General features: G+C 37.7%; 1 protein-coding gene and 1 long non-coding RNA gene across 10 annotated transcripts in view; both read left to right on the top strand.

The window, feature by feature from the left end:
- Nucleotides 1-1,824: 1,824 nt before the first annotated feature.
- Nucleotides 1,825-4,857, top strand: LOC139042307 (uncharacterized). Its single transcript, XR_011498884.1, has 3 exons — nucleotides 1,825-1,962; nucleotides 3,342-3,403; nucleotides 4,008-4,857. It is a non-coding gene; the product is annotated as an uncharacterized lncRNA (long non-coding RNA).
- Nucleotides 4,858-6,262: 1,405 nt separating this feature from the next.
- Nucleotides 6,263-22,515, top strand: part of DDHD2 (DDHD domain containing 2) — a 36,364-nt gene continuing 20,111 nt past the window's right edge. For 3 of the 9 annotated variants that reach the window (XR_011498879.1, XR_011498880.1, XR_011498878.1), the window contains exons 1-17: nucleotides 6,263-6,637; nucleotides 7,850-8,077; nucleotides 9,061-9,251; nucleotides 11,198-11,287; nucleotides 11,840-11,960; nucleotides 13,053-13,142; nucleotides 14,339-14,474; nucleotides 16,279-16,487; nucleotides 16,772-16,839; nucleotides 17,685-17,807; nucleotides 18,200-18,227; nucleotides 18,911-19,006; nucleotides 20,080-20,208; nucleotides 20,319-20,474; nucleotides 20,741-20,843; nucleotides 20,984-21,154; nucleotides 21,852-22,014. Coding sequence is in view for 3 of the 9 variants with exons in the window: in XM_044762070.2 (XP_044618005.1) it covers nucleotides 7,858-8,077; nucleotides 9,061-9,251; nucleotides 11,198-11,287; nucleotides 11,840-11,960; nucleotides 13,053-13,142; nucleotides 14,339-14,474; nucleotides 16,279-16,487; nucleotides 16,772-16,839; nucleotides 17,685-17,807; nucleotides 18,911-19,006; nucleotides 20,080-20,208; nucleotides 20,319-20,474; nucleotides 20,741-20,843; nucleotides 20,984-21,154; nucleotides 21,852-22,014 (2,066 nt within the window). In the remaining 6 variants the exon portion in view is untranslated. The remainder of the gene's footprint in view (nucleotides 6,638-7,849; nucleotides 8,078-9,060; nucleotides 9,252-11,197; nucleotides 11,288-11,839; nucleotides 11,961-13,052; nucleotides 13,143-14,338; nucleotides 14,475-16,278; nucleotides 16,488-16,771; nucleotides 16,840-17,684; nucleotides 17,808-18,199; nucleotides 18,228-18,910; nucleotides 19,007-20,079; nucleotides 20,209-20,318; nucleotides 20,475-20,740; nucleotides 20,844-20,983; nucleotides 21,155-21,851; nucleotides 22,015-22,515) is intronic. The other 6 variants (XM_044762070.2, XM_044762077.2, XM_014831070.3 and 3 more) reach the window with 3 other exon arrangements.

The following is a 22,515-nucleotide window of genomic DNA, read 5'->3' as shown; positions in this document are numbered from 1 at the left end:
GGATGTACCACAGTTTAACTGTTCACCTGTTGAAGGACACCTGGGTTGTTTCCAATTTTGGGCTATTATGAATAAAGCTGCTATGTACATTCATGTACAGATTTTTGTTTGGATATAGTTTTCATTTCTTTAGGATAAATGCCAGGAGTGAAGTTCTAGGTCACATGAGAGTTGCATGTTTAATTTTTTAGGAAACTACCTAACTTTCAGGGGTAGCTATACCATTTTACATTCCTACCATCAGTGTATGAGTTTCTCTGCCTCCTTGCCGGTATTTGGTGTTGTCACTATTTTTTATTTTAGCCATTCTGATAGGTGCATAGTGATATCTCACGGTGGTTTAATTGCATTTCCTTAATGGTTAATGATGTTGAACATCTTTTCATGTGCTTATTTGCTATCTGTGTATTCTCTTCCATGAATGTCTGTTCATGTCTTTTGCCCATTTTCTAACTAGATTTATTTTAATAAACTTATTTTAGAATAGGAGTACAGAAAAATTGTGATACTACAGAGTTCCTATATACCCTACACCCTGTTATTAACACCTGATAGTCCTGTATATTTGTTACAATTGACCGATACTGACAGATTCTTATTAACTAAGTCCATACTTTATTCAGATTTCCTTAGTTTTTACCTAACATCCTTTTCCTCTTCTAGGATCCTATTCAGGATACCACATTACATTTAGTCATCATATCTCCTCAGGAGCCTTTTGGCTGTGGCAGTTTCTCAGACTTTCCTTGTTTTCGATGACCTTGACAGTCCTGAGGGGTACTGGTTAGATATTTTGTAGTATGCCCCTGAACTGGAATTTGTCTGATCTTTTTCTCATAATTACACTGGGGCTATGGGATTTGGGGAGTAAGAGCACGAAGGTAAGTGCCCTTCTCATCATATATCAAATGTATATACTATAAATATAACACACTATTGATGTTAACCCTAATCAGCTGGCTGAGGTAGTGTTTGTCAGGTTTCTCCACTATAAAGTTACTTTGACCTTCTTCCTACTGTACTCTTGGAAGGAAGTCACTATATGCGGCTTCTCCTTAGGGAGTGGGGACTTATCCTCCACCTCCTTGAGGGTGTTTATCTACATAAATTATTTGGAATTTCCCCTGCAAGGGAGATTTGTCTGTTCTCTCCCATCTATTTGTTTGTTTAATTAATCATTTATATCAGTATGGGCTCATTTATTTTATACCTGGTGTTATGCTCTTATAGGTCTAGTAGATCTTTCTATTAGATCTAACAGATCTAATATGATCTTATTTATGTTGTTGCTCAAATTGTCTTGCTTGGGCCATTGGGATCTCTTTCAGTTGTGTCCCTTTTGACATTGAGTGTGGGTGTTTTTCTTTTTGAGCCCTGCCTTACTTTCTGGTGCTACAAGATTCTCCAGACTCATCTTGTATGTTTCCTATTCTAGTCCTAGAGTCAGTTATTTCTCCAAGAAGCCCTGTTCCTCTTATCGAAGACTGGTACTGAAACCAAATCTGGGCTCCATTGTTTGTCTTTTCACTGCTGAGTTTTGAGAATTCTTTGTTTTCCAGATACCAGTCCTTTGTCGGATATGTGGTTTGCACATATTTTATACCAGTCTGTGGCTTTGTCTTTTCACCCTCTAAACAGAGTCTTTCACAGAACAAAAGTTTTTGATTTTGATGAAATCCTATTTATCAATTTTTCCTTTTGAGGATCGGACTTTTAGTGTCAAGTCTCTAAAAACTCCTTGCTTACTCCCAGTTCCTGAAGATTTTCTCCTGTTTTTTTCTAAAAGTGTTATATTTTACATTTGTATTTGCTGCATTTACATTTGCTCAGTCTGACAGCTGCTGCCAAGAGGAAACCTTGGCTTGATGGAAACTTCCAAGGGCTAGTGGAGAGCCACGGTGCTACACAGCTTACACTGAAGTTACCACGTCGTCAGCTTTTGAAACAAACAGCCATCACTGAGTAAGAGAAATCATAAGGAAAATATAAATCCCTTTCCTCAAAGTAAAAAAATATAAGCTTATTCAAGTTGAGGGCAGGAACTATTACATTGTGGCTATAAAGTAATAAAATGCATTTTCATGAATAGTTTATGGACTTTAAAAAGTCGCCAGCTTTGGGCTGGAAGAGAACATCACACTGGATATCTCTAAGGCTCTTTCTAGTTCTGACATTCTTATTTTATAAACAAAGTCAGTAAGTGGTACAGCTGAGATTATAGCTCAGGTCTTCTGTTTCCTGATTTAAGCTACTTGCTTCACAGCCCCAGCCTGTACATTCTGGATTAAAATCCCTAGATTCATGACCCCTCTGATTAACTATTCTAGTTAATCAGAATCTATGGATCTGAAAATCTACATTTTAAAGAATCCACTAGCATACTCTTACATTCATTAGAGTTTGAGAATCACTGTCATAGCCCAAAGCCCTGGCCTTGGTATTTTATAGTCAGGGCATCAGAGACAACTGGAGTTTTCCCGACTGGATGCCCAGCTGTCCACCAGGGATCGAGGGCTTCTGCCTCCAAAAGCTATGTATCGTCATACCACCTCATGCCTTGATAGACACTCAACACATACTTTTTACATACTGAAATAAGGTTTATTCTGGAGAGAGATAGGAATTCAAAATTGATGCCTAACTATTATTCTGACTTTTAGAGATGAAATCCAGTTGTTTCATGACCCCTAGACTCTAGCTTTTGCTCTTTGGGCAACTTCCTGGCTATTACATTATCTTTTGCATGGAGTCAACAAACTACCACCAGAGACCAAATTTAACCTACTGCCTGTTTTAGTAAATAAAGTTTTATTGGGACACAGCCACACTCATCAGTTTACATTTTGTCTCTGGCTGCTTTTGTGCTACAATAGGAGAACTGATTCATTGTGACACAAACTTTATGGCCACAGAGCCTAAAATATTTATCTGGCCCTTTACAAAAAAAAGCTTTTGCACTAGAGAATTGAAAGGAAAAAAGTAGACTCTTTCAGAGTATACCTTTTAAGTCTTCTGGTAAAAGATTTGGTAGACAATGGCAAACAATAGCCAGTGAAATTAAGTGGTGTGTTTTTGAGAGTTACCATAAGATACTCTCTCTGAAACTAGCTACCTACTTGGCGTTCTTGGGAACCTACAATTCATACTGCTTAAGGCTGTGTTCCTCAAAGTGTGGATCCCATACTATCTGCATCTAAATCATCTGGAGTGCTTGATGAAAATACAGATTTTTGAATCCCATCAAAGACCTACTGAATGAGCATTTCTGGAGGTATGCCTGGTCATTTGATTGCTCCCTCTTTTGTAACTATCAGTGTATCTGTTCCCTGTCTCCGTTATAGCCCTCAGCAAGATATTTGTTTACCTCCTGGTCTGACCTGTTAAGACTGTGAACTCCTTCAGGGTAGGTATTGTGTTATTCATTACTTTTGTATTCCAAGCCCCAGGGTGGGCACATTTAATTGCTGTAGTTCTCCAAGGGTGGTCCATGGACACTGGGGATCTTAGGGACCCTTTCAGGGGTTACAAGGTCAAAACTATTTTCTTAGTAACTAAGACATGATTTGCCTTTTTTGCTGTGTTGCTGACATTTGCACTGTTGATGGAAAAGCAATGGTAGGTAAAACTGCTGGTGACTTAGCAGGAATTAGGGCAATGGAAACAAATTGTACCATCAGTCGTTGTATCGTCCACTGCCATGCATTCATAATAACAACAGTGCCAGTGTCACTTAAGAATACTCTTCATGAAGCAGTAAAAATTACTAATTTTATTAACTCTTAACCCTGGAGTTCACACCTTTTTCATATTCCATGTGCCCAAATGGTTAGAATGCATAAAGCAATTCTGCATACTGAAGTAAGCTGGTCTCTTGAGGAAGAGGCGCTTAACCAGCACTTGACTGGTTATTTGGTTAAGTGAAATTTTTTGTGTGTGTGAGAAAGATTAGCCCCAAGCTAACATCTGTGCCAATCTTCCCCTATTTCGGACATGGGATGCCTCTACAGCACAGCTGAGGAGTGGAGTGTGTCCACAACCAGGATCCAAACCTGCGAACCCTGGGCCGCCCAAGTGGAGCGCATGGAACTTTTAACCACTTAGCCACAGGCTGGCCCCTTGACTGCTTATTTGAATTGGTAACTGGGCTAGCTACTCTTTTTTCATACAACATCATTTTCATTTGAAAATACAATTGACAGACAAACTATGGGCAATTCAGGCTTATTTGGCAAAACTTTTCTTGAAAACAGTGCACTGTCACTTCAAGGAAAACAACTGATAGTATTTGTTGCCAATTATAAAATTTGACCTTTTAAGAAAAAAGTAGAATTTTGGAAACCTTTTATCTACTATGAGCTTGACAGCTTCTGAATACTTAAGAGACTTTTCTAATGAAATTGGTGGTAATTTTTCAAAAAAATATTGTGTAACAAAATGTGTTAACCTTTGGAAGACTGCGTTGCTCAGGGAACTGATATTTTCCAAATGACCAATGCATGATGTCATAAATCATGCATGGATAAAAAAAATCCATTGAAAGTGCAAGATAGACCAATGGATTTTAATGTATCAGAGTACCAAAAATTCATTGACATGTTTTCAGATTCCACATTGCAACTAACTTTTAAGAAGCTACCATTTGTTGAATTTTAGTGTGACATTAGAAAGAATATCCAAAATTATCTGAAAAGGCTATTAAAACACTCCTTCCTTCTCCAACTACATAGTTGAGTGAGACTGAATTTTCTTCATATACTTGAACCAAAACTAAAATTGTAATAGATTGAATATAGAAACAAATATGAGAATCCATTGGTTTTCTATTAAACCATACATTAAAGACATTTACAAAAATGTAAAGCATTGTCATTCTTTTCTATTTTGGAAAAGTTATTTTTCCATAAAAACATTTACATGAATTGAGTTTTTTACTACTATTTTTAATGAATTAATAAATATTTAAATTTCTTAGTTTTAATTTCTAGTACAGTAAATAGTGATTGATATAACCTACATAAACAATACTCTTTAGGGTCCTCAATAATTAGAATGTAAAGGGGTCCTGAGAACAAAAAAAACCTGAGAACAGCTAGTATAGAGGATACAATGGGATTTGGAGATAGAGGACCTAAATTCAAGTTCCAGTTCTGTTCCTTAACTGACTGATTTTAGGTAAGTTACTTAGGTACAGGCTCTGAAGACAGACTGTGTGTTTCTAATTTTGGCTCCATTTCTTGCTGGTGGTATGACTTTCACTGAGTCATTTTATTTCTGCAAACAGGGACAACTGTAGTACCTACTTCATCAAGTTGCTGTGAGGGCTAAATGGGAATATACTTGTAAAATGCTTACAGCTGTACCTAGAACATAGTAAGAGCTCAGTAAACGCTAGCTGCTACTATTAGTCTATGATATTAGCTAGTCAGCTGACAAGATCCTAGAGCATGGGACACAGTCCTGGCTTCATTCTCTCCGCAGAAAACAGAAGCTATTTAGGTGTCATAAATTTGAGGAGAAGGTGTAAGTAAATTTAGGAATATTTGTGTATGGGTGTTAACCTATAAGAGAATTGATGTGTTACAAAACACTCCCTCTTTCAGTTTTTTCCCCTCGGCTTCTGAAGAAATAAAACTGGAAATATTCCCTGACCTTTTGCCCTATAGTCTAGTTAGAAAACAGTGAAGTATCTCATCGAATACTCAAAGGAACTGAGCTCTTCCAGAAAACTAAATATACAGGAGAGCTGGTCAAGGCTACTACTCAGCTTCATAACTGTAGGAAATTCGTTTAAACTTTTCACCTCAGTTATGTCACCTTGTTTGAGCAAAAATATCTCGTCTCCAGCCTCCCTTGCAACTTTTAAATCCTGTCAAGCTCACCTCTACATGTTTTAGAGGTATCGTTTTGGCAGCCTCTAAAATCTGAAGAAGCGAAAGGGGGAAAAGGGGCAAAGCCCTCGAGATAACCTTTATTTCCTTGCAAATGCCAACTGCACTCGTCCTCCTCAGCACCTAGAAGCGCAGGTCTGGAGAGACGCAGCTGCTGCCAGCGCCCTAGCATGCTACTTCTCAGCAGTAGGGTGACCCAGAGTACCACCTGGGTCAGGCGGCCTGTTTTCCCATCTATTAAGTGAAGAGGCTGCGCTGGCTGCAGAACCTTTCTTTCACTGAAATTCGAAATATTCCCTAAACCTATAATGTTATTCCCCACCCCAGCCTTTTAAAGACCGCTGGCCTCATCCCCAGATACCACGCACTGGCTCAGAGCAGAGGAGCACACGCCACACGCAACACGCGCGTGCCCCGCGCTCGGGCTCCCGGTCCCAGGGGAGGAAGCACATCTCGCGCGATTCCCTCCACCTCTCGCGACACTTCGCGCTAGTCCCCCTGCGGCCCTCGTTGCCCCACCCTTCGCCTTCACGCCGCGGTCCCAGGCACCTCAGCTTTCTTCTCTGCGTCGTGACCCGTTGCTCGCCCGCTGGGAGCGCAGTGGAGCCCAGTGTTGGGCGTGAGCCCGGCGGGGCCGCAGGCTCTGCCCTGCTCCGCCCCACCTGGGCTCGGGGCAAAGGCCGCCGTGGGGACATGTCGTGCCCCCCTCAGCGAGGGCAGGAGCGCGTGAAAGGCAGCGTGGCTGCCAGGTGAGTCCGCTACGGCGCGTGGGGGCGGCCCGAGCCGGGCGGGGGCGGCCCGACTGGCGTGCGGGCTGAGGCACTGCGGGATGGAGATGCCCGAGGCGCGGCGGGCGGAGTGGGAGGGCCAGCCGCGGAGGGTGGGGTGACCTGGGAGGCGGCCGGGGCCCCTTGGGATTGCCGGCGCCCTCAGGCACCGGGAATCACCTGGTTTCCACTGGGGCTTCGCTCCTCTCCGCGGGGCTGGAGGCGGCGGGAGACGAGTGCCCGAGCTCCGAGGTCCCAGATCTGGGCAGCAGGGGGCCCGGGGGTGTGGGGACACGCCAAGGTGGCGGAGGTAAATTTGTGCTAGGGAAAATGATCAAGTGGCCGACCGCCCGGCGAGGGTCCGCTAGGGAGGCCAGGTGTTTGCGGTCCCGCCGCGCCGGGTGCTGAGGTGGCGAGAGCGTGGCGCGCCCCGCGAGGAGCTCGCCTTCTCCCCGGTCCGCAGCGCTCGTGTTTGCCGCGTCGACCGGGGGCGGAAGGGGTGGAACACGCAGGTCACAGTCGTCTTTGGGGGAAGGAGGCTTTTGAGGTAACGCGTTACTTCTCCGCGGAGAACTGACCGTGAGTGGGTGCGCGCGTGCGCTCAGCGGGCCCGCGCGAGCTTCGTGTTTGCAGAATTTGTTCCGTAGTTGCCAGTGGAGCACCCTTCGAGGGTCAATAAAAACGGACTGGTTCTTAAGTGAATAGTTTTATTTTCAATATTTTAAGATTCTAATAATCATGTAAATGTGTAATGATAGGGGCCTAGAGCCTAAAACCTAGATATTATTAAGACTCTTAGTTGGAATAAGTTTTTGCCTTTGGCTCTAGAATTAGATTGGAAATTGGGGTAAAATGTTTTGTTGCAATCAGGTTTTTAACTATGTTTCTTGTGATTCTGGGTTTGTTTTATAACTTATTGTCTGGTTAAAACCATGCAATTTTCTGAGAGAATTGGGAGATCAGTGCAAAGCGGTTTGTCTAAGAAGCATTTTGTTTAACTCCCCCCGCCCCCCAAAATCCAGCTCTTAATTGGAGTTATTTCTGTTTTAAATTGTGCAGCCCCCTTAGATTGTTTTGTTTGTTCTTTGCAGAAATGACACCTTAAAATGACCAGTTTTTTTGGGTGTCAACAATTACACTGTTAATAGAAGGAAAATAGTTTTTCTGAGAATTTTCTTTTATCTTGTCTTTTAGAGAACGAAATGTCATCAGTGGAATCACACCAGGAACAGTTGTCCCAGTCAGATCCGTCCCCATCGCCAAACTCATGCAGTTCCTTTGAGCTAATAGACATGGATGCTTGCAGTTTGTATGAACCCGTGTCTCCTCATTGGTTTTACTGTAAAATAATAGATTCTAAGGAGACGTGGATTCCTTTCAACTCTGAGGATTCACAGCAGCTGGAAGAGGCATATGGCTCTGGTAGGATGAAAATGATGACTTGTAATAGACAGACTTACTATCATCTCTCTCAAACTATAATGTGATAGTCTTTATAGTGAGGGCTATTAAAGATAAATTTTAGATTTTTTTCTAGTTGTCTCCTATAGCATTTTTATATAGAAGCCTCAGCATTGCTACCTAGCCAATTTATAACGTTTAAGAATTTGGTCTGTATTTTGGAAACAGTACCTATTGTGATTTCTGCATAGTTATCCAATAATATTTACATTCCAGCTTATGTTTCAGTTTTTGTTTATAAAGAGTATGTGTGTGGGGTGCCGGCCCTGTAACGGAGTGGTTGAGTTCGCAAGCTTTTCTTCGGGGGCCCAGGGTTTCACCAGTTTGGATCCCGGGCGCAGAAATGGCACCACTCATCAAGCCATGTTGAGGTGGCATCCCATATACCACAGCTAGAAGAACCCACAACTAAAAATACACAACCATGTACCAGGGGGCTTTGGGAGAAAAAGGACAAATAAAGTCTTAAAAGGAAAAAAGGAGTATGTGTGTGGGGGGCAGTGTGACATTGCAAAAGAATGAATTCTTTAACTTGTTACTTGTTTTTTCTTCTTTTATGAAATAAGAATGATGCTAGTCACTACTTTATCATCATGATGGTTATGCTCATTAATTTATCTTTTGGCCCCTCAAGCAAAAGATTCAGAAAAGCCCCCTTATATACTCTTTTTTCTTTTTTAAGGGACACTGCTGTCTCTCCTCAGAAAAAAAACAGTGTTTGGGCATTATTTTTTTCACGTTTCATTAAAACCAAGAATGGTTTTGATGGTTTATAAAGTAGTTAGTGAAAAAAAGATACCAATTAAATTCCATTTTGTTTAATTTAGCCAAGTAGAAACTTCATTCATGTGCTTCATAACATTGTTTAGAGTATAACTCAGAATTGCATTTGGGGAGGTTTGTTTTGATGTATGTACTTCTTTTCTCCTTTCCAATCCTTGTAGGAAAAGATTGTAATGGGAGAGTTGTCCCCACTGATGGGGGCAGATACGATGTTCATTTGGGGGAGAGGATGCGGTATGCTGTGTACTGGGATGAGCTAGCCTCAGAAGTGCGACGATGTACCTGGTTTTACAAGGGAGACAAAGATAATAAGTATGTTCCCTACTCGGAGAGCTTCAGCCAAGTATTAGAGGTATTTTTTTGATCCTTTTTTACTCATTTTCTTCATTTTTTTCCTCATTTAATAATCTTTTCTTCCTCTTGTGATTTATTTTGTGAAATTTCCGGAAAGAGTTTGGTTCTATCTGCATCACACTTTATAGCATTTCTTTTTGCAAGTAAATTTCAGGATAAAGTAGGTTTATTTTCAGATTTTAAACTACTGCGGAAACTGTTAACGCCTTTAAATTAAAATTTTTTTCTCTAATGGTGATCATTGTTAATATTTAAACTATGACCACAAGATTGGTCTTTTTTTTTTTTTTTTTTTTTATTAATGTTATGATGGATTACAAGCTTGTGAAATTTCAGTTGTACATTTTTGTTAGTCATGTTGTGGGTACACCACTTCCCCCTCCGTACCCTCCCCCCACCCCCCCTTTTCCCTGGTAACCACCGATCAGATCTCCTTCTCAATATACTAATTTCCACCTATGAGTGGAGTCATATAGAGTTCGTCTTTCTCTGACTGACTGACTTCGCTTAACATAATGCCCTCGAGGTCCATCCACATTGTTGTGAATGGGCCAATTTCGTCTTTTTTTATGGCTGAGTAGTATTCCATTGTGTATATATACCACATCTTCTTTATCCAATCATCAGTTTCTGGGCATGTAGGCTGGTTCCACGTCTTGGCTATTGTAAATAATGCTGCGATGAACATAGGGGTGCAACGGACTCTTGAGATATCTGATATCAGGTTCTTAGGATAGATACCCAGTAGTGGGATGGCTGGGTCATAGGGTATTTCTATTTTTAACTTTTTGAGAAATCTCCATACTGTTTTCCATAGTGGCTGTACCAGTTTGCATTCCCACCAACAGTGTATGAGGGTTCCTCTTTCTCCACAACCTCTCCAACATTTGTCGTTCTTGGTTTTGGATGTTTTTGCCAATCTAACGGGGGTAAGGTGATATCTTAGTGTAGTTTTGATTTGCATTTCCCTGATGATTAGCGATGATGAACATCTTTTCATGTGTCTATTGGCCATATTCATATCTTCTTTTGAGAAATGTCTGTTCATGTCCTCTGCCTATTTTTTGATCGGGTTGTTTGTTTTTTTGTTGTTAAGCAGTGTGAGTTCTTTGTATATTATGGAGATTAACCCTTTGTCGGATAAGTGGCTTGTAAATATTTTTTCCCAATTAGTGAGCTGTTTTTTTGTTTCAATTCTTTTTTCCCTTGCCTTGAAGAAGCTCTTTAGTCTGATGAAGTCCCATTTGTTTATTCTTTCTATTGTTTCCCTCAACTGAGGAGTTACAGTGTCCGAAAAGATTCTTTTGAAACTGATGTCAAAGAGTGTACTGCCTATATTCTCTTCCAAAAGACTTATTGTCTCAGGCCTAATCTTTAGGTCTTTGATCCATTTTGAGTTTATTTTGGTGTGTGGTAAGATTGGTCTTTTTTGCCTTTTATTTTTCTTGCTCTGAAAACAGTCTGAAATTTATTTTCTTTAATTTGGGGTAGGACATTGATATTATTGAAAGAAATATATCAAAATGTGAGCAATGATTATCTCTGATCTAGATGATGGAATTAGGTGTGATCTTTTTTCTTTGTCCTACGCTATTATCTATTGTAATTTTAAAAGAATCTTAAAACAAATTTGATAAATCAAGAGAAAGAACTATATAGGTAATATATTTGTAATTTGATGAAAAATATACATGCATTAATATTGAAAGAAATATACCAAAATGTGAACAGTGGTTATCTCCAGTCTATATGATAGAGTAAGAGTGATTTTTTTCTTTGTATTATAATGTTATCTGTTGTAATTTTAAAAGATTTTTAAAAGCAAGTTGATAAATTGGAGTAGGATATTCTTATTATAATTGTTTATCTAGCACTATTGTGAAAAAGTTCAGTTTTAATAGAAAAGCTATTAGAGAAATCTAATGAAATGTGTTTTCTTTTAAGGAAACATACATGCTTGCTGTAACTCTGGATGAATGGAAAAAGAAACTGGAGTCTCCTAACAGAGAAATTATTATATTACACAATCCAAAGGTAAAGCAAATTAAAGCCTTTTTCTACTGTTGGTATTAAGGGTTAATTGCAGTACTAAGGAGAACTTAATTGGTTTCTTTTTCCTAGGGATTCTACTTAGGATAGCCTTTGGAAATTTATATGTTGCATTCACAATTATGAAACTTAAAACTTGTAGCTGCTACCATTATTTACCTCGTTCAGCTTATACAAAAGAATTTCCTTAGGGAAAATTATGCTGCTGTAGATTATCTCTGACATAATATGTAGGCATATCTTCCATGTGTAGGGTGTCATTGAAAGATCTGTTAGCCTGATGTATTTTTTTCTTTTCTTTTAGCTTTATTTGAGTTGTAAATGACAAATAAAATTGTAAGATATTTAAGATAAACAGTGTTAGCCTAATGTATTTTCAGGGTTCTCATTTCAAGCTATGGGAGTTGTATATCAAAACTCCAGTTGAGACTTGGCTATTTATTAGGTTTTGAAAGACATGTTTCTATCTCTCAAAATGTATAAATAGAGGTGTCTTAATCTAGAATATCTTGATTGCTCTGATGTTTTCTATTTAAGCTTATGGTGCATTACCAGCCAGTTACAGGGTCTGATGAATGGGGCTCAACACCCACTGAGCAGGGTCGACCAAGAACAGTGAAGAGAGGGGTTGAGAACATCTCTGTTGACATTCACTGTGGTAATGTTAATCATTTATTTTTTCTTCTGATATACTTATTTATGACTTTAATTGTGATCTTTTTCTCTGGATTTGGATTACCTCAAGGCTTAGAAATAATCTTTAATCATATGGACTTATTCTGAGTTTTAAGATTAGCATCACTTCATCTACTAAGAATCTTAGCTATAAAAATCTCTTTTAAAGTTGCTAAGTATATATGGTAGAATGAGTAAAATTTGGCAGTAGTAATCAGGAAGTCACTGAGTACAGATGAACTGATTTAGTCCTAATTCTAAGAAGTGTGATTTCACCTGTTTGATTAGAAATTTATTCCTGATAACTCCTGTCCTTAAAGATTTTCAACTGAGGAAAAGTGTTGTTTAGTAGGACTTTAATGGTTACCCATTGCTATCTACCTAGGGTAATTTATATACTATGGTTGGTTTTGTAATATATTTATAAAATTACTTTTACCTTACAGAGGAAATGGCTTGTCTCTTGGACAAAGTCTTAGACTCACTGTAATTTAAAAAGATGAGTTTAAAATTTCAGGTTTCAGATACATACCAGACATTATTGGTACTATTGATAAAAACAGAATATTAGATAAAAGTATTCTATCAGTGCTAAATTGCCTAAATTCGGCAACAGCACTGTGGATATATAATAGAATATTAGGAAATACACATTGAAATATTAAAGGGTTAAAGAATTATTATGTGTGCCATGTAATGATGTATGCAACCTGCTCCCAAATGGTTCAGAAAAATAAATGAGTGTGTATACACATACACATAAAGAGAGAATAAAGCAAATGTGGTGAAATGTATAAAAAGTACATGGGAGTTTCTGTACTATTCTTTTGAGTTTTCTGTAAGATTGCAGTTCTTTCAAAATAAGAAGTTTAAGAAACCTGAACATTTTTTCATAGACTTCTTTCAAGATAAATTAGAAACAAAGAAAAATCACTGTCTTTTTACTCAGCAGTTATATATGACTATTTTGTATCCTTTAAATTATCCCATCTCTATAATTTACTCATTGTGAATATTTGATTTTAGAATACATCACTAGTTATAGAATAATTTTTCTTTTAAATTTCATTTATAGGGGAACCTTTACAAATAGATCACTTGGTTTTTGTAGTCCATGGGATTGGACCAGCTTGTGATCTCCGCTTTCGAAGCATCGTACAGTGTGGTAGGTTGCAAAGCATTTAAGATTAGATGATTAAGGGGAATCTTAGTGCTCCTGGAGCTGAGATAAAGTGTTGGCTTTAGTCTGTTGTCTTCGCTGCATAATAAGATTTGGAGAGCTAAAGACAGGTGGCAAGGTAGTAAAGCTTCCCAGCTTAGACCTAAAGTACTAGTAAATTCCTTAGGCTAATAGTTTATGCTCTTAACTAATAATTCTTGAGTGAAACAAGCACCTAATCCTTATAAAATTGTTTTATGATATGAGGGTCCTATTCTAGCCATTCTGAATTTAAATAAAACCATAAAGATGATATAGTTTAAATGAATAACAGAACCTTCAGTCGTTTTTGTAATTAATAACTGTGATAAACCTCTTGATAATTAGAATATTTAGGTCATTAGTCTAACTTGATTTTGAAAGGTAATGTCCTTTAATACTTGATAGTATTCAAAGTCTAATTATCCCAGTTTGGGAATCTTATCATACTGGCTAATGCGTCTAAGCACAAACCTTCTAGAAGGTTAAGATGGACATAATACAAATTTTAAACAACAATGCTGTTTTTTTTAATCTAAAATATTAGGTAGTGGTTGTGTATAGAACCAGAAAGTTAGAATAGGAATCTGACTGCAAGACTGATTGACATAATCATGTAAATTTTTTTTTAATTGAAACAATTCCCATAGCTCAGTAGAAGTTTTGAAGTTAGCTTTTCTTTTTTTTTTTTTTTTGGGAGGAAGATTATCCCTGAGCTAACTGCTGCCAATCCTCCTCTGTTTGCTGAGGAAGACTGGCCCTGAGCTAACATCCATGCCCATCTTCCTCTACTTTATATGTGGGACGCCTACCACAGCATGGCTTGCCAAACGATGCCATGTCTGCACGCGGGATCCGAACCGGTGAACCCCGGGCCGCCGAAGCAGAATGTGTGCACTCAACCGCTGCGCCACTGGGCCGGCCCGAAGTTAGCTTTTCTTTTGATGAAATGTTTTGTATAGTAAAAGCAGTTCTGTATTAAAGGAACAGTTTTTCCTATATGCACTGATAATTTTCCCCAAATACCACTTTGCTATTTTTGACTCAAATAAATACGTGTTCTAAGTACATGTAGATAGAGTATAATTACATGATCCTCTTGCATCCTAATTCTGCAAAGTCATTGCTTCACTGTTGATGCATAAGTTAATTTTCTTTTCCAGTTAATGATTTTCGCAGTGTTTCCTTGAACCTGCTACAGACGCATTTTAAGAAAGCCCAAGAAAATCAGCAGATTGGGAGGGTAGAATTTCTTCCAGTTAACTGGCACAGTCCTTTGCATTCTACTGGTGTGGATGTGTGAGTAATACCTTACACTTTTGAGTTGTTCAGTGATCGTAATATGTTTTCTGATCATTGATAGGCTTAGGGATATTTCTGCTGTAGCTGATCATAATATTTAAAATTCTGTTCAACAAAAAGTTTTTTGTACTTCTGTGTCTTTTACTTAGAGATACATTATTAAATACTGACCAATCCCTTGGGTTTAGCTAGCCTGGGTTAGGAGTAAAGAAATGTGTGTATCTTCTCCCAGTATGTTTTACTGGCTCATTAGTATTTACTATTACAGCTTTATTATTTCTTTAGCGTTAAAGCCAAACATTGCTTTCTTCCCATAGTGGATAAGCATTTCCATCTCCTGGTGTCAAAAGCCAACTTTCCTCAAGATGTACAAAGTATTTTGTTGTTCCTTTTGTGATCATATTTATTTAGATAATATTTGTCCAAACTTGGGCAAAAAAAGGAAATCCCCAAACATAAAATTATCAGCATTTATAACTTGAGGTATAATTAGTACAATGACTTTTTAAGTGATGGCTTTCTTAAGTTGCAAACCCAGTAGCTTTGTTGGTAAATTTTATGGTAATATCAGAGAAGGTTGCCTTATATTAAGGATGTTCAGCTATAGGCTCTCCAGAAAGAAGTGTGTTCATAATATAGTTAGTACTCTGTGATTTGGGCATATTCCATGTGCCAAACGTTCCATTGCGGCGTTGGTTCTACTCATTGTGGAGTTCACATTCGTTCATATTTGAGCTGATCTTAAGAGGTTACTAAGGGTACATAACCCTCTCTAAACTACAGAAGCTGTTGAATGTTTGAGGAATTCCTGGGAATTTGAGAAAGCTTTAACTGGAAGTTGATTTAGACAGTGTCAGCATGGTTTACCTTTGTGAGATATGAGTTCTGTTTGCTTTTGGCACCTGGCGGTCTCACCTTCTTTTACCCTTTATAAATTCTGCCTTGAGAGAAGGAGCTGATCTGTTTGTCATTTGACTTATGATCAAAAAACCTTAATGCTGGGAATTCTAGGAGGAGCCTCTTGTAACTTCTGCCTTTTTAAAAAACTTTATATTACAGAGCATTTTGTACACGTAACATATATAATAAATGTTCGTGTACTGATTATGATTACCCAGCCCTAACAATCTCAATACATGACCAGTTCTGCCCCATCCATATCTTCATACCTCTGTCTAGTGCCCATCCCTTTACCATATTACTTTTGAGTTAAATCTTAGATATCATATTATTTCATCTGTAAATGTTTGCTTGTATATACTAAAGGACTTTTAAAAAAATATAACCATAACACCATTATTACATCTCAAATAAAATTCTTAGTATCAGCAAATATACTGTCAGTGTTCAAATTTCCAATTTTCTAATAAATGTCATGATTTATATATACACATACATTATATATATATATATATATATATATATATACACACGCACACAAATGCACACACATACGTATTTTGAACTGGGATCCAAATGACGTCCGTAAATTGCAATTGGTTGATATATCTTTTAAGTCTTTTTTAATCTCTTGATTACCTTTCCATCTCTTACTTTCTTGCAATTTATGTATTGAAGAAACTGGGTTGTTTTGCAGAGTTTCTCACACCCTGAATTTTGCTGTTTACATCCCTTTGACTTCATTAAACATGTCTGTCCTGTATTTCCTGTAAATTGACGGTTGTCTCTTGTATCTTTAAATATCTAAGTCCAAGCTTGAAGGCTAAGCTGTATAATAACTTAGAGGAGATTATGGAATGTATTTAGGTTTTCTGCTTAAAGTATCTTTCCTTTTTTTCAGAGATCTGCAGCGAATAACCCTGCCCAGCATTAACCGCCTGAGGCACTTCACCAATGACACAATTCTGGATGTCTTCTTCTACAATAGCCCCACCTACTGTCAGACTATCGTGGACACGGTTGCTTCTGAAATGAACCGAATATATACACTTTTTCTGCAGAGGAACCCTGAATTCAAAGGGGGTGTATCCATTGCTGGTCATAGTTTAGGTAACAAATGAATTCTCTGTGATCAGAGAGGACCGTCACATTTTAAGGACACCTGTGTTTGAAATACGATATCTTTTATCAGTATCAGATTCAGAGGTCTAGAACTGGTCTGTGATGAAGAATTTGGAAGGGGTTGGAAGGGTGGTGGTGGATTGGAAAGAAGGACTCCCTGCTTCCTAGATTTTGCTGCATGGGTAATTGGCTTATTAATTCTGTGTATAAAAGACAGCTATTTAGTGCTAATGCTTAGAAATTGTCCCTTCTTTCTTCTATTTTACTTATAGGTTCGCTTATATTGTTTGATATCCTAACAAATCAGAAAGATTCTTTGGGGGATATTGACAGTAAAAAGGTAATCTAGATGTTCAGATAGGTTTTCTTGTAGTATTTCTTAGGAAGGATTTTTAGATTTTAGACTTTTTTTTGTTTCTCGCTTAGTTTAGTCTCATACCATAACATTAAATTTACATTTATTTTAGTTATAACAGACTTGTAATTATCTCTGTCATTCTTGGATGATAGAAGCAAGATAGTAATATGCTCTTACAAATATTTGCCACATTCTAAAATAACTGTCTTATTTTCTATTATAAATATGCACTACTGATCTATTATTAGAATTATAGAATTGAGCTGAAATGGAGTTTGCATATGAGGGAATGAAGAATGCATTGGATGCAAATTGATATAATTGTTAGAATTCTATTTGAAAGCAGTGGGAGGACTTGGTATTTAAACATTGTTTAGTAAAACAAAGTCCTGTGAACACTTATTTATGGTGCCGAATTAGTACTTAGCATATACTATCTTGTAATTTTTTTTTCTGTTTTATGTAAGTGTCTATTTCTCCTGTTGGACTGTGACTTCTTCCAGGGCAAGGGCTTTGTCTTAGATTGTTTTATGTCTTAAACAGTTTCCCTAATAAGAGCTCAGTAAATATTTTGTTATTGATAATTAAGAATACTTTGATAATCATTTATTCACTCATTCATTTATTTAAAAATATTAAATTTCAACTGAAGTTGCAAAAACTTAGACATGAGTGACCTCTTAATTTATATTTTGTATAAGTTACAGGTTATTTAAAGTTACATCTCTGGAAATCTTACATAGTACCTTTCTTTATTGAAAAATAGTATTAATAAAGGAATATCTAAATGAATTTAGAGAATATGAGCTTTGCAATTTAATTTTTAGGATTTGCCAAATAGTGTCATGGCTCAAGGAGACATACCGACACTAGAGGAAGATTTGAAGAAACTTCAACTCTCTGAATTCTTTAGTATCTTTGAGAAGGAGAAAGTAGATAAGGAAGCTCTGGTAAAAATAATCTTTTAAAACTTTATGCTATACCATTTTCAGTATTTTTATTGCTTATCTTTATACCGCTTACTAAGAGCCTACCCTTTAAAAGCATGTTAGCCATAAATACTTTATCATTAGTAGTGTTCTCTAGCATTATTTATGTGTTTTTATTAAATAAAGTGATCTTTGCTTTGTGGGAGTTCAGACTTCAGAGGGAGCCAAATTGATACACATATAGCGATAGAGCAAAAACTAAAGAACAGCACAGCTCAAAGAACATGAGAGCAAGAATAAATGACCGCTAACTATTCCAACTCTTTTCTGTTATGCTTTCAGGAGCTCTGCTGTTGATATTTGCTTATTTATTTGTTTTTGTTTTTTGCCACTTTTGTTGTGCTTTTTTTCAGGTTTGTGATTCATTCGTTCATTTAACAGGTATTTAGTAAATTCTTACTATGATCAGGCATACTGTACTAAGTACTAAAGATGGAGTGGTGAATAAGACAGACATGGTCCCTAACCTCGTGGCGTTTATAGTTTAGTGGAAAAGACACAAGTAATCAAACACATAATTACAATTGTGATAAGTTTTAAGTAGGAAAAGTACACAGAGGTATAAGAATGTAAAATAGGATGAACTAACCTAGTCTGGGAGGGTGAAGGAAGACTTCCCTAATCAGGTGAGTAGCACTTAAGCTGAGATCTTGATTGTGAGTCTTCATACTCTTTGTTTGCTGTATGGTCTTACTGCTGTCTCCATGAGTAGGAATATAATCTTCCTCAGGAATGTCACACCTAAGTGAGTGTGGAAATTGAGGGTTTTTCTCTCATGAAGTTAGCTACCCATTCTGTAGGTTTTTCTTACAATGATGCAATGTTACTTATATTACTATAGCATTGTTACTGTAGTATTGATACTTTTTATTCTTCATTCAGGTCCTTTATGAATAAATACTCCTTCCTTTTCGAAGTTATTTATGATGATGTACCACTAGGGAACCCTAGTAGTACAAAGCAAAGAACAGAGTGCTTAGGTCTTATTCCTCACAGAGAACAGAACATTTAATTGATTTTATTTTGCCTGGAAATAAGAAAGATATTTGATTTTCTATGCCTAGGCTTTATGTACAGACAAAGATCTTCAGGAAATGGGAATTCCCTTAGGACCAAGAAAGAAGATATTAAACTACTTTAGGACCAGAAAAAATTCAATGGTACGTGCTTAGTATAGCTTGTAGGATTCAACAGTTTTGACATCCTTGTATCTTTGTGCTTTGTGAGATGTTTGGTCTAGGGAACTGAGCAATTCTGTTAATTGATCTTTAGCTCTCTTTTTAGAAATTAAACACATTTTCTTTTTTGATATCCTTAGAAAGACTTCAGAAGTCTTACCACCCTGGACTCCTCCTTCTATTCCATTTTTTTTGTTTGTTTTTGTTTGATAACCACTTCATTGAAATATAATTCACATCACATACCGTAAAATTCACCCTTTAAAGTGTACAATTCAGTGGTTTTTAGTATATTCACATAATTGTGAAACCACTACCACTATCTAATTCCACAACATTTCCATCACCCCAAAAAGGAACCTTGTACCTATTAGCAGTCACTCCCCATTCCTTCCTCCTGTGAACCACTGATCTACTTTCTGTCATTATGGATTTTCTTATTCTGGACTTGTCATATAAGTGGAATCATGCAATATGTGGCCTTTTGTGACTGGCCTCTTTCGCTTAGCATAATGTACTGAGGTTTTATCCATGTTGTAACAGTACTTCTACACTCAGTTTTTCTGGCCACTGAATTCCTTTCCATATCTTAGTAGTTAATTATTTTAAAACTTTTTAGCAAATTGCTCAGTTCTTATTTAACACTCAGTTCTCGGCCCTGTATTTGCATCATTTTCTATACCTATGGAAACATTCCACTTGCTTTGATTAGAAAGGCAGAGGACTTCACTGAACTCCGTAGCAATCCTCAATCTTCCTTTCTACAGTGTTCTGCTGTTGTTTTCTCTCATGATGGTTGCCTAAAGTTTCAGTTGCGTCCAAATGGCTGTGTACAGCTTTTCATCATTTTAGAGCGTGTAGGGATGTCAATTGATAATTTAAGGCAACTTTTGTTTTTGTCAGCTTTATCTTGTTTTCTAAGAGACTCTTCCTAGACTTACTGGCTGTTACTTCAGAACTTTCTCAAGCATCCTTTCAAACTTGTAGAAAACTGTATAATCCTTTGGATATTTTTACTACATAGTAGCTCCACGGAACTATTTTTTATTCTTTAGGGTATTAATAGACCAACTCCACCGTCAGCTTCAGGGATGAATATGCCTAACATCCCCAAAGAATCGGAGTTCTGCAGTTGTACTGGTGACACTGCAAATGGTGACTATATGGACGTTGGCATTGGGCAGGTAACACTGCTACCAGTTCTCTTTGGTCATTTTATTGCCTGCCATTGGTATGGTAAGAACAGATGTAACTTCTGTTATTAATGAGAGATGCTTTTATTTCCTTGCTCCAGGTGTCTGTAAAATACCCCCGGCTCATATATAAACCAGAAATATTCTTTGCCTTTGGATCTCCCATTGGCATGTTCCTTACTGTCCGAGGCCTAAAGAGAATTGATCCCAACTACAAATTTCCAACATGCAAAGGTTTCTTCAATATTTATCATCCTGTAAGCATTGGACAGCTCTTGTGGTTTTACTTGAATATTAGGGCTTATGGTAAAGAGCATATGGTTTTCTATTGTGTTAATATGCTTTTTCCTTTACTATTCTGTAGTAGTGAGACAACTTATAACACTATGAATCTGGAGGTTATGGGGCAGAACAACTGTACGTTTTCAACAAATGAGCTTATAATTATTCTTGCCTGATATTTGGTTCCTCAGACTATCTTTCTTCAGCAGAGGTATATGTAGCTTTTGTTTTTCCTATGTAGTTTGATCCTGTGGCCTATAGGATTGAACCAATGGTTGTCCCAGGTGTGGAATTTGAGCCAATGCTGATCCCACATCATAAAGGCAGGAAGCGGATGCACTTAGGTAAGTCTGAGTACAGAACTTGATGATTCTAGACCTTCTGGTCAGTGCACACCAACTGGACCCCATTCACTTTGTTTAGCTGTGTTGGACCCTAAACTCTATGTAAACCATGTAATGTTCTTTATTCATGTGTGTTTCAGAACTGAGAGAGGGCTTGACCAGGATGAGTATGGACCTTAAAAACAACTTGCTAGGTTCGCTGCGGATGGCCTGGAAGTCTTTCACCAGAGCTCCATACCCTGCCTTACAAGCTTCAGAAACTGCAGAAGAAACTGAAGCAGAACCTGAATCAAGTTCAGAGAAGCCTAGTGGTGAGTGACACTGTACACATTGATTTCCTGTATCAGGCCAGATAGGAGGGACTCCATGGTGTGTAGTTCTTATTCTCCCACGGACTTCTTACTTTTCCCTTTTTGTTGTGCAGAACCAATACTATGAGTCCTAATGGGCCTTCTGCCCTGCTAGCCTTTTGTGTCATCTAATAGCCAAAAATTATGGAAAAACATTATTTGTACGGAAAAATGTCAACAGAAGCTAAGCGTCTTGGTAATGAGGCTTTAGAAAGCCCCCACCTGGGAACTGTGAGGGTGATGTTAAGAGCCTGGATCACCGTGCTTTCACAGGGGAATGTCTGTGTTCATGGGTCAGGCTTATTTTCCTGGCTGGGGACCAGCTAGGATATTCTCCTCTTCATTTCACGGTTAACACTGCATTCTTTTGCTTTAGTTTTCAACTGCCTAAAGAGTTCTGTCCCTGCTTGCATTGAATTTATAAACCAAAGGCAAATGAATTAGCTGTCAGAGGTAGAGGAAAGAAAAAAAGGGGACTGGATGAAATCAGTGTAACTTGAGGAGAAGCTTTAAGGAGATTGAGAGGAGGAAGATGGGAGAGAGTTTTCTGAACAGAGAGTAGCTCATCCTATGGTAAACTTGGAGTTTCAGGGGAAGTAAGGACAACCTTGGAGGGCTGGAAGCTTTTAGATTCTTATTACAGTTCCTCCATATCCAGATATTAACACAGAGGAGACCCCTGTGGCAGTTAAGGAAGAAGTCCCACCCATCAATGTGGGAATGCTGAATGGGGGCCAACGCATTGACTATGTGCTACAGGAGAAGCCCATTGAAAGTTTTAATGAATATTTATTTGCTTTACAAAGCCATCTGTGCTACTGGTGAGTGTTGTTTGATTTTGTTTCTGGGTTTTTTTTTTGATCGAATTGTTTCATAGATATTTGATAGATGTAGAAAAAGGAGGATAGGCTGGTATACATTTGAGATTAGAATGATTTCTCATTTAGACAATTACAAAATAGCACAATCATGTCATTTAAAGAACTCTGGTTTAAATGCATTGTTTTTTAATTTGGCAGTTGGGTGGAGCCTGGGGCTAATGATGGCAGCACCTGGGAGTTCAGTTAGCTTAACTTAATCTTAAAAGTGTGTCCTTTGGCCATTGGTGGGACATCATGGCTACATATGAATCAACTGGAATAAATACATTACTATTGCAGAAAGTATTTTAAGAAACTCATTCAAAGGTATTTACAGTAGCTAGATCAAACTTTTTTATTTTAACGTTTAAATTTTTAATATTAAAATTTTATTCCAGATTTATTGAGATATAATTGACATAACATTGTGTAAATTTAAGATGTACACTGTGATGATTTGAT

The sequence above is a fragment of the Equus asinus genome, chromosome 27 (genome assembly GCF_041296235.1).
Source record: "Equus asinus isolate D_3611 breed Donkey chromosome 27, EquAss-T2T_v2, whole genome shotgun sequence".
In the NCBI taxonomy this organism is placed as follows: domain Eukaryota; kingdom Metazoa; phylum Chordata; class Mammalia; order Perissodactyla; family Equidae; genus Equus; species Equus asinus.
The sequence above is the reverse complement of the archived record's forward strand: the minus strand, read 5'-3'. Positions and strand labels throughout refer to the sequence as shown.